This window comes from Microtus oregoni, unplaced genomic scaffold, assembly GCF_018167655.1.
Source record: "Microtus oregoni isolate MIOR12 unplaced genomic scaffold, Mior012 000002F_ref0000024, whole genome shotgun sequence".
NCBI classification, from domain to species: Eukaryota; Metazoa; Chordata; class Mammalia; order Rodentia; family Cricetidae; genus Microtus; species Microtus oregoni.
The window spans coordinates 6,053,215-6,065,362 of record NW_024543061.1 but is presented as its reverse complement, the minus strand read 5'-3'; the positions used below and the strand labels follow the sequence as shown (position 1 = coordinate 6,065,362).

Genomic DNA, 12,148 nt, shown 5'->3' with positions numbered 1-12,148 from the left:
CAATAGTAAAATAATAATAATAATAAACCACCTCTGAAACTGTAAGCCAGCCTCCGCTAAATGAATCCTTTAAATGAATCCTTTATGAGAGTTGCCATGGTCATGGTGTCTCTTCACAGCAGTAGAAACCCTATGAAGACAGGATCCAAGTTCAACTCTCCAGTCTTCAGCATCAAGCATCTTATCAACCGAGCCTTCCTCACAGCCTAGCATCGTCTTGTTTGGGTCCATTCAGCCTGAGATGTTTGAAAAAGTCAAAGAAATACCCTTAAATTCTTTTAAAATTCCGTCACTAGCCTCTCTCCATTAATTTATCTTATTTTTCTCACACAGAATGCCTGTTGTTGAGAGGCTGAGATCTTTTATATCTCCCATTCTTTTCACTTTTGTACTTTCTGAAAGAAACCCCCAACTAGAGTTCTAAATTTCCACCTCTTAGGAGAGGGTTGAAGGGGAGGGGAGGGGAGGGGAGAGGCAGGAAGGGGAGCAGAGAAAAATGTAGAGCTCAATAAAAATCAATAAAATTAAAAAAATACTTATCAAGTTTTAAAGTAGAAAATCTTTTATTTCTTGACAATTTCATACATGTATGTTATATGTATTTTGATCATATATACTGCCTCCCACCTCACTGGGCACTGCTTGAGATATCTCTAGATTCTTTTTATGTAGTGCTTTGTTTTGCTTGTGAGGATATTTTATGATTATTTTATGAATATACTGTCATCTGCCCTACCATTGCTTGTCTGTGCCAAATTCCTTTCCTTCCAGTTTGCTATAGTTCCTGTCAGGGTTCGGCAACCCTCTGGAATCCACGGTGGGCTGCGGTATTGTGGTTCATGGGAAGTTGTACGTATGTGTGGCTCCCAGTGTCTGCTGTTGTGATGGGAAGAGAGCCCGGAGAACACTGCCATCTAGACATAGTGAGAAGAGGCAAACAGTGGCTTTGGAATTTACCATCCAGTGTGGATATGTGCACACCAATCTTCTATTCTTAATACACTTTCTACGATACCCTCTGTCCCGGAAGCTATTTAGCCCCTCTAGCCTCCTGGAGAGAATGATGAGATCATGTCCATTAGCCTGAAATGAAGGAGAAGCCTCTTGAAGCTGCTTCTCTGGCAGTTCCCACCAGCCTCAGCTTCACGACCCCTCAGTTCCAGGCTGTATTCTGACTATACACAGGGTTAGTTGCCACCTTTTGCTCTGGTCCTCACTCCGCTTTTCCACCTCCATATAGGTTTCATCTTATAAAGCATGTGCACTAGTATTGAATTAGGATGGAAATAAACATATACAACTGTCAAACACATCACCTTTATACAATTTTTTTTATTCCAGTCCTCTACTGGCTTCCTCTGGGATACTTGCCACAATCTCATCTTAGAAATGTAGTTGGCACATGACTTCTTTAACAGAAAGCATCACCATGACAAGTAATAGGTTTATTATTTAACCAACCAATTGTCTTAGTGCCCTCTAATGGCCAAAACTGTTCATTGACTCGTTGCCAGAATTCTGCCTTACCAGATCCTACCGCCAGGGGATGCTCTCATTCCCTTGACATGCTATCTCCAGTGCAAAGCTGTCATTGTCAAGCTATCTTTCCAGACAAAGAAGCAACCAGGGTAGTTTGGAAGGTTCTCAGAGTCAAACAAGGGTAAGAATGTGACTTGAGTTCACCTGGAAAAGCTCTAGAACCTATGGTCTGATCACACGAAGTTTGACTGCTTCAACAGTAGTTAAGTCTGTGGGAACTGCCACAGGGCTTATTTCCCAGGCGAGGCATGGGGGCCTCACAGGTGTAAATACCTTGGGTTCAGATGTTTAGATGGGAAATACTGTGAAAGGAAAACGGTGGCCACTCTCAGACTGCATGGTCTTAACTCCTAGATGGATGTGATGTACCAGAAGCTGCCCTAAACTCTTGGCACAAATAAGAATTATGAATGAAAGAGACAGCCCAAGCCCAACGTCACAGCCCAGAACAACCAATGTGACTTTCATAATTTTCCTTAAACCCCTGCATTATAAACACTATCTCCATGGTTAGGAGCTTCTGATTGGAGATATTTGGACATAAATTTACTATTTATATAAATAAGGTGTGTTAGGAATATGAACAGAGAGGAGAGAGAGTGACGCACACACAAAGACTTGAAAAGCTCAGCTTTGATGACATAAATGTAAAACAACTTTTTGACATAATGTATTTGGGCTCTGGGGTCTTACACTGGGCGAATCACATTGCCTTCTTCCCACTGACATTTATTTCCCTTTTCACAGTCAATCTCTTTGAGTGTGAAGTATAGGTATGGACTCTCCTTTGAAGCACGTTGAGAGCATTCAATGGCAGTGTATATATATATATAAGGTGGAAAGTGTTTACTAAGCATCAGCTATTATTAATATGTTACAACGTTGTGTTAATTTGCCCTTTTATTTGTCAGCTGTGACACCTATTTTACATATCATTATAAACACATGGACAAATATGTCATGCTCTCCAATATAAAAAGAAAGTATATAAAGGTTTTAGTCCAGTATGCCAAAGACCTCTCTGCTAGGCAGTCTGCCACCTTCTCAGCTGGCCTTTCTCTGTTTTCTGTCTTTCTGTGACTGAGGAGCCATGACAGAGGACATGGATACTCTCCCGGAGGAGAGCGTCTCTGGCCATTGGTGATAGAACTAATACTCTAGCTTTGTGAGGAACACAGTAGTCGAGGCTTTTCCATATCTCGAACCATGTTCAGAAGACACAGAAACCCAGATTCAGGTCCAAATTATGCAAAGGAAAATGTAGCAGAGGCATTGACAATAGCTACGGAGTATGCCATCAATGAAAAGTTTGTTTTGAGCTGCTTAGGCAACAAGGTCAGTTGCTGCCACCTTGTGGTCAAGTGGAAATTTCAAACTCAAAGTAACTGCAGTAAGATGGGAGTACAAACATTCTGTGGGGTGAGGCCTGGCCTTGTTGCCTTTGCTGCCCTCCTGTCCCTGCACCAGAGTGCTGGGAATACAGGTGTGGGCCACCACACAAGTCTCACTGAAAATAGTCATTATATCTGCTCGAAAAAAATGCAGGAGATATTTCTGTATTTGTCGCTCAAGGCCCATTTCCGATCTTAAAGGATTAAATGAAATGTGTCTCTGAATATTGGTCACTAGCACAGCTTTTGAAATTATTGCGGGCATTTATTATTTGGCGACCCAATGTGTCTGTCTATATTCATTTCCCTGCCTGGCGATCAGAGTAGAGATAGAAGACATACAGGACAGAGGTAATTCTTATATTTCAGTTTCAACACAGAATAGCACTCACTGGTAGTGAGAATTTGGAAATAGTGAGAAACAGACAACCTTTTACATCCTTTTGGGTGCTTTCTTAGTCCTGCAAGTAAAAGAATAGCCATCTAGAACGAACAGAAAATACATATGGGGAGGAGGATGTATAGTTCAGTAATGGTGTGTTTATCTAGCATGCACAAGACCCCCCCCACACACACACACACTTAAAACAAAGGATATAACTATTAAACCTCATGTTACTTAAAAATGAACCTTAAGAAATGATTATGCTATCTGTAATAATTTAAATTTTATTAGTTGGAAATAATTCAACAATTTATAAAGAAAATCTGAGCTAAAGGAGTGATCACTACTTTGTATATTACACCTAACAATGTAGATGTGACCATTAGAAAGCACACAGGACCTTTGCAAAGCCACATCAGGTCCCCACTGTGTACAGCTGTCCAAGAGATCCAGGCTAGCCTCGACTAATTAATGTTCATATCTGATGCAAAGTAACCCAAAAAGTGTTATTTTCAGGACAGTTCTTTGTTGTTGCTGGTGTTTATCTTGTCAGAGGGAGTCTTGCTATGGTGTCCAGGTCTTACAGTCCTCAGCCTTCCAGGAAGATGAGTTCGCAGGTTGTACCACAGTGGCCAGCAGGTGCAACCACTTCTCACTAAGAAAGAGGCGCTGAACTTTGGCCTTCCAATTCAATAAAACATACACCTGTCTTGACCTTCTCTTCCTTTCTCAGGATAATATTTGCTTATAGCAGTGAACTTACCAAAAGGGCAGGGTTGGTGTGTCCTATGTATGATACGCAAGGCAGACAGCACTCATGCTAGGGCCCCATGGGTGTCATGCTTCATACAGGACAGAGGTAATTCTTATATTTCAAGGCCACCGTATCAGCACACCACAGAGACAATTGTGCACCATTGTTTATGGTGGCACTGTTCACAGTAGACAAATGACAGAAACTACCAGTCTAAAATACTGGAATGAATGCAGGAAATATGACCTATGTGTTGTGTAAATATATATGTATATAAAGTGTTTGAAATACCACAGGTGATGAAGCTACATAATGAAACTGGTATCAAAAATATTTTAAAATGAGTAATAGCGTGGGCGAGATGGCTCAGCTTGCTGCTATGCCTGAGGACCTGGGTTTGATCCCTGGGACTCACTTGGTGGAGAGAACTAACTCCTGAAAGCTGCCTTCTGGTTTCCACACAGGCACTGTGGCACATATATGTGCACACACACACCCTACACACAAAATAAATGTACTTTAAAAACCTGAGTAATAGATGACAGGGTCTCTCTGCAGTTGTACTGAGGAAGAACAATGCCTATCTACTCTCATCCCTTCTGAGCTGCTGTTCAGACTCCACTGATTCTTCCCATCATTTATGAGGATATGTGCTCTCTCCTAGGAACGGACCTTCAAGGACTTGCTCACATGTCATGCGCCTCCTCTTCTGAAAGATTTGGACACATACTTAGGGGACAGAGAGTGGTTTATTGGTGATTATGTGAGTACATGCATGTTTAAAAATACCAGCACTTGTATTTAGATAAGATGATAAAACTAAAACCTTACAGAGCAAAATGTTGTTCTAGCCAGGCATGGTCATGTCTATCTGTCTGTCATTCCAGCACGTGAGAGGTTGCACAGCAAGTCAGGGCCAGCCTGGGTGACCTGAGCCCTGTCTCAAAAAAAAAAAAAAAAAAGAAAAAAGAATGGGGTGGCAAATATTACTCAGAAACTAAAATAGAAAGAGGGAGAAAGAGAAAAAAAAAACTAAACTTCCCTAAACTTACTCTCTACACAGACCTGATCTGAAGTCATGGAACACTTTATATACAATAATTTTAAAAAGTTAACCTAAGAACTACTTAGGGCATGTGTGTGGAACCTGTGGGGAGTCATGTGGAGGCCACAGGTTGACTTCAGACATTATTCCTCAGTTTAGTGGGACAGGATCCCTTGCTGGCCTGGAGCTCACCAGTCAGGCAAGGCCAGCTAGCCTGAGCCCCAAGGCTGTTCCTGCCTCTGCCTTCCCAGTGCAGAGATCACAAGACTACGCCATGACATCCAGCTTTTGTACATGGGTTCTATGGCTCAAACCCAGCTCCTCACAATGCTGGCACGGGAAGCACTTTACCGACCAAACTATCTCCCCAGTCCCAGGAAACACCTTTCATATCAGTTCACTACAATCAGACCCATGATAGGATCCTCAGAAAAACAAACCCACATGCCATTGTCAGTAGAACTATTAGCAGTTCTGGGCACTGTTGGTATTGTTTTAATGACATTATGATTTGTACATAGGGAAGTGCAGTAATCGAGAATCACATCTGAAGTTACTAAGAAGCAGGGTCTTTGGAGTGGGAGAGGAGGAGACAAAAATAATCCAGCTATCATGAGTATTCCTTATATCCAGATTCTTGTCTCCTAAATAAGTAACTGGGGATTTGTAGACTAGTTGGATGTTTCTCTCCTGCCCAGCAGTGCCCAAATAGCCACTCTGAAGCTTAATATTAATTACAAACTGTTTGGCCTAACAGCTCAAGCTTATTATTAGCTAGCTCTTAAAAATTAAATTAACCCATTTCTATTATTCTGTATTTTACCATGAGGCTCCTAGCTTGCTAGCTCACATCTTGCTTCCTGGCATCTGCTGGCATCTCTCCGACTCCATATTCTCCCTCTATCTCTGTTTGGATTTCTGACCTGGCTCTATTCTGCCTGGCTATTGGCCAAATCGGCTTCTTTTTATTAGCCAATGGTAATAAAACACAGCATACAGAAGGGCATCCCACACCAGTGAACAAATGACTTATGCCCAATTTGAGAAAAGAAATATACTTTTTCCTACTAAAAGTAAATAAATTTCCATTTTTGTTGTTGTTGTTGTTGTTTTGGGTATCAAATGATTCAGAAGTCAGCCCAAGAATGGCTAGAGATGGAGCAATACAGGCTTCAATGAGAATATTAACAGCAGCAAATTCAAACAACTCAAAACAAAATAGAGGAGCTTATGATAACTTCTGCTATATCCAAACATACAACACAGCCCCCAACCCAGTTCCATGTTTGCTGTAAAGACAGAAACCTCTCAAGAACAGACACTAATGTGAGAGACTTGGTCTTCTGCCTTTTCCTGCAGGCAGTACACATTTCTTGTCAGAGAAGTACCCTAGTCATAAATACAGAATTAGAATCAACGTCATCACTTTCCAACCCCAGAGAAGCAATGGGTCCAGCTAGCAGATGCCAGAAAACACCCATATCACAGAGGGACAATGGGCAGATGCTACAGGCTTGCTTTTGGAGCAGGGACATACCCACCAAAATCAAATCTGACTGACCTCAGTGCTGGTGTAGGTGGGGTTTCTCAGCCTTTGGGGCTACTGTGTGTGAAGATAAGAGAAAGGGTTCTGTCTGTGGCTTGGGTGGCTCTGATCAGCCGACCTTGCCCCTACACCTCCACAGCTTTCCAGTACACTGCACAGACCCTCACTTCCTCCCACTTTCCTTTTCTAAATTGCCCTTTCCCTTCCCTATGTCATGAATATTTCTAATAACTGATTTTTTAAAAATTCCTATAAAAATCCCTTTGTAACCACTCCATTCCCATTCCTGAGCATTCTCGTTCTCTCTCTCTCTCTCTCTCTCTCTCTCTGTTCTTCACTGTTCCTAACTAGGCATGTCACACTTCCAGCTAAAACCTGCTAAGACTGGCATGTCTGGACCCTTGGTTAATACACACCAGCTCTTAGAAAGTTCCCCTGCACACGTTAGTCATTCCACTTTCCCTTCATCAGCCATCTCACTGTTTACTCTCTGCTAAAACAAAATTCCAGACTGGGGATGAGCTTCAGTGGCATTTGAAGGCCCTGATTTTGATACACAGAACTACAAACATCAGGGGAGGTCATTGCATTCCAGCTTGCTCTCTACCGTCCCTAACACATAGATGTGGGCACGACGCACAATAGGTACTTGATGAAGATTTCTTAGTTGAAGTGTAAATCCTCTGAACAGCAATCTCTCTTAGATGACAGCAGCCACACACAAACTGTGCACACATGCATAAAATATGCACACACAAGCAAGCTTAGTCCATACTTAAATTACACTTTGTAGCCAGCCTTGTGGAAACATTCTACCACTTCAGGCAGCCCCATATCCAGAGGGAGTTCCAGAAAAACATGCTACAGTGTCAGATTGTCTCCAACAGCAAAAACTCACTCTGCTAATGTGATCATAGAACCAATGTAATACTCCACAGATAAAGTTCAACTAACAATAGAGAACACTCAGCTGACCAAGGTTTAAGGCTGGCTGTACCCTTCACCTTGGCCAACTTCAATATTCCATTTAGGGCCAACTACCTATATAGTTACTTGTCTTTATATGTTGCAAAGATAATGGATTTTACCCAAAATCTTTTCCTTGGAATTATAGACCCTGAAGGGATAACTCATACACTGTTTATTGCTCTATACCTTACACCACAAAGAAACAAGGTAGATAACATAAGAATAATCTCAGACCCCCAGCAGGACACCTGCAGGACAGGTGTGAAATCACTGTGGCATACCAAAGAGGACATTATTCTTAATCACAAGAGTTAAAGTATGTACTCTGACATATATACACCTGGAACGAGCCTGCTTTGCTTTTTCGTACAAAGGGCTTTGGGAACAGATGGAAATCTGTGCGTTACACCCTTTGAAAATGTATTGTCAAATTGGACCTGGCTTCAAGACGGTACAGCACTGGACTGTATGCTGCCAATCACCTATCTCAGGCACCACTACCAAGTCACAGACAGTATCCCCGTGTCCCTCGGGCACAGTGTTGCTTGTCACTTCCTAATTTTATCACACACTCAGCTCTGTACTAACAGAGAGTTGTTTTTAAATTGAAACATTTTTTAGAGTAAGAATTTAAGCTTACTTTTGGAATGCTCACAGCTTTTTATATTCAATAGCAAGTCTTGTTTTTCTTTGAAACAGGTAACTTGGGCAGACTTCTACTGGGATATCTGCAGCACCACGCTGTTGGTCTTAAAGCCTGACTTGTTGGACATCCACCCCAGGCTGGCATCATTGAGGAAGAAAGTCCAAGCTATCCCTGCCATTGCTGCCTGGGTACAAAAGAGGCCCCAGACCAAGTTCTGACACAGGCCCCAGCACCAGATGAGAGCGACAACAGCCTGCCAGACGATCCACACTTCTTACTACCAACTGGACTTTTTGTTGTAGTCTGCTTGCTATGATTATTTTGTTTTTGTTCCTGTAGGCATTCAGCTTACAGTATTTTACTCTTTTCAGAACTTTGTACTTTTTATAATTGGAAATAGTTCATAATACATATTCTTTTGTATTGATTATCAACATGCATGGATGCTTTAGTAAAAATACTACTTTTCTGGCTAGTGTGTCAATTAGAATATCATTTTAACTACAAGAAATGAGGTGAAATAAAGATTTTGAAGGTAGATCTTCAATCAACAAATCGCTACACTAAAAACCAATGCCGATAATGCTCAGTGGCCAACCATGTCACTGGTCACCACTGTGTTATTCAGGTATACACCAAAATGTATAGGTTGCTTCCCCAAAATACACGTGTCTGACATGCCACAAATTGGGTACTAAAAAAAGAGAATTCCTAAAGATTTAAGTACAGACATTAGAGTTTAATTCAAATCCAACAGAAGCAGAGTTACAGAAAATGAACGCTGACTGTGAATTCAGCACTGCCACAATTCAGGAGGCTGTAGACAAAGGGGCTTTATCAGCTCACTGGCAAATACACAGGATGTGACATAGAAAGTTTGGTGGCCGAGACAAGGGACAGTGGGTTACAAAAATGAGCATCAGTGGAATGAGAAGGTAACTCACAGACTGGGAGGAAGTGTGTGCAGGACATTCAACTAATAAAGGATTGTTCCTGAAAACGAAGACCTGTGAAAAGTTAATAGTAAGGAAATAAATATCCTGGTTACAATGTCAGCCAAGAATCTGGCACCTAAGAATATATACAGGTGGCCACGAGCATGTGAAGAGGCACCAATACAACAGCCTCATGGAATTAGAATAGCAGCACAGACATCAAAGAAACACTGGAGAGGCAGTGAAGCAATGGGAAGTAGGAATAACTGTTAGCAGAATGCACAAGTTAGCACTATGTGGCCTAGTTTTCCACAAAACAAAATGTCTTACTCTGTGGTTTTCACCCAAATGACCCAAAAGCATGCCCACATTAAGCTTGAACATACATGCTGAGTGTTCCATAGAGCTATCAAAACTTAAAAACTGTTCAGCAGGTTGCAGTGCATGTCTTTAATCCCAGTACTTAGGAGACAGAGGCAGGCAGATCTCTGTGAGTTCAAGGCCGGCCTGGTCTACAGAGCAAATTCCAGGACAACCAAGATGGTTATACATAGAAACCTTGTCTCGGAAACTACCTCCAAAAATGGAGAGAGAGAGAGAGAGAGAGAGAGAGAGAGAGAGAGAGAGAGAAATTTTGGTGCATACAGATCAGGGATGGCTACTCAGGGCTAATAAGCCATGAACAGAATATGGAAGAGCCATGAACAGATACAGCTAAAGAGAAAGAGCCTACACAGAAAGGATCCAACTACATATAATGCTGGAAAAAGCAAGATGATGAGGACAGCTGAGGTTGAGAAACTGCCCATGGCACTGGTGACATTGACAAAACTGGTGGCAGATGGACAGTTCTGTGTGATGCTGTCTGTCATGGCAGGTGCATGCTCTTACATTTATAAACTAAGAACACAGGACACCAAAAGTCAGCTGCAAAGCAAACTGTGACTTAAAGGAGACCAGACGTTGATAAGTGATACCAGACTGTTCCTTGGTGCTGCCGTGAACATGAAACTTCTTTGGAAAAAAATAACAAAACAAAACAAAACAAAATCTGTGTTAGTTAGCTTTTTGTCACTGACAAACTATAATAGATTCACACAGCTTATAGGGAAGGAAGATTTATGTGGCTCCATCTCATAGACCAGCCCAATGATTGGCTGACTCCTTTGAATTAGATCTGTAGAGAAGTAAAATATCATGGTGGGCAGTGTGTAGCAAAATGACTGCTTACTTACCTCATGGTGGCTGGGAAGCAAGAGACAAAACATGGAAAGTAATTCCCTGCACAATCCTCTGTGGGCCAGTGAGATAGCTCCACAGATAAAGACACTTGCAGCCAACCCTGAAAACCTGAGATCAACCCCTGGCACCTACATAAGGGAAGCAAAAGACTGACTTCTACCTAGTACCTGTTGACCTACCCTCAGGCACTGTGGCCTGTGCACTCACACACATCTTAAAAAACCAAAGTCAGTAACCTTCCTTAAAAGAACCTTTAAATTATCCTTGAGGACTGTTTATTTTGTATTGCTTTGAGACAGGGTCTCATTCGGTATCTCAAAGCTGGCTAGAATGCACTATCTGGCCCAAACTGCCTTGAAACTCATTGCAAGCCTCCTGTTTTTCTGCTGCCATGCCTCAATTCCTATTTTAAACTAAATTGTTGGAAAGCAGACTTTTGTTTTATACCCTGGCATGACAAATGTTTACTTGGTATTTCGCAGCATACATGGAAATACTAATGAAGCAGATGGTCTTATGTTCTCTATGAGGTTCAGAGGAGAGAGAACTTCATTGCTAACGGGCAAAATAGAGGGGTGGGGAGGGAGAGTAAAGTGAAAAAAGAAATACATGTCTAGCTAGGTGTGCTCATTTAGCTAGGTGTGTTCTTTCCTTAGAAGTGTTCTCTGATTTCTGTATGTGGGGGGGGGGAGGGGGGGCTTGTATGTTATTATGTATGTTATACACAAAAACTAAGGAACTTGATCTTTTGGGTAAAATTTTGTTATTGGTGGCTGCTAATGAAACAAAACAGAATCTCATTGCACAGGTAGCTATCATGTGACTGAAACAATCTACAGTAAAAGAAAAAATCTTCAAGCAATGCTTTAATGCAGGTGGTAGTGCTTCTGTCTAGGTATTTCCCTCCATATTCCACTCCATAAAGCTAGTCTTTAATGAAAATAAAATTTAGGAAAAGCAATGGATACAACTCTTAGCAAGATAGTCTTACATACTTCTATGATTCAAGTGTAAAATGTAACCACTGCATGTTCTATAGGACAATATTTAACATATTTTAAATGTCAAGAAGAGCAGTGAAGTTAGATCTCTCCTTTATGGCTGCTTAAGAGCTGTACCAATGGAAAGCATCTTCTGACCTATCCACACCTCTACTCTGGAATTCCTACTGGCCAGAGCTGCCTGTCCTACACATATAAAGCACACTTATTATCCATGTGTGACTTGTAGTAAGAAAATGAAAAATAAGACTTACATTATGCTGGGCATTGGTGGCACACACCTTTAAACCCAGCACTCCAGAGAAAGAGGCAGGCAGATCCCCAAGGTCAAAGCCAGTCTGGTCAATAGAGAGTGAGTTCCAGAACTGTCAGGGCTACACAAAGAAACCCTGTCTAAAAAAAACCAAAAACAAAGAAACAAAACACCTGCATCAATTATTCTTAACAACTTGTAGCTTTTGTATGCTTTCTGCTAATGACTTGTAATGTTTAATGGCACCAACCCAATGAAGGCACAAGTGAGGATTCATTCTAAGTAACAAATCACAATTAACTGCCAATTAATTGCCAAATAATTTCTTGAGCACAAGACAACCCCATTTCTGCTTAATACTATCTACTTCTATGGGAAAGGATTGAAAGAGAGTTAGAATCTATTACAAAGGGTGTGAAATACAACTTAATGATCGCAAATA

The 12,148-nt window shown here is 41.4% G+C and overlaps 1 protein-coding gene across 1 annotated transcript in view; it reads left to right on the top strand.

Moving 5' to 3' along the window:
• Hpgds (hematopoietic prostaglandin D synthase) overlaps positions 1-8,552 on the top strand; it is a 41,791-nt gene extending 33,239 nt beyond the window's left edge. The window contains exons 5-6 of the mRNA XM_041644918.1: positions 4,734-4,832; positions 8,329-8,552. Coding sequence (XP_041500852.1) covers positions 4,734-4,832; positions 8,329-8,493 — 264 coding nt within the window. The 3' untranslated portion in view covers positions 8,494-8,552. The remainder of the gene's footprint in view (positions 1-4,733; positions 4,833-8,328) is intronic.
• Positions 8,553-12,148: the final 3,596 nt, after the last annotated feature.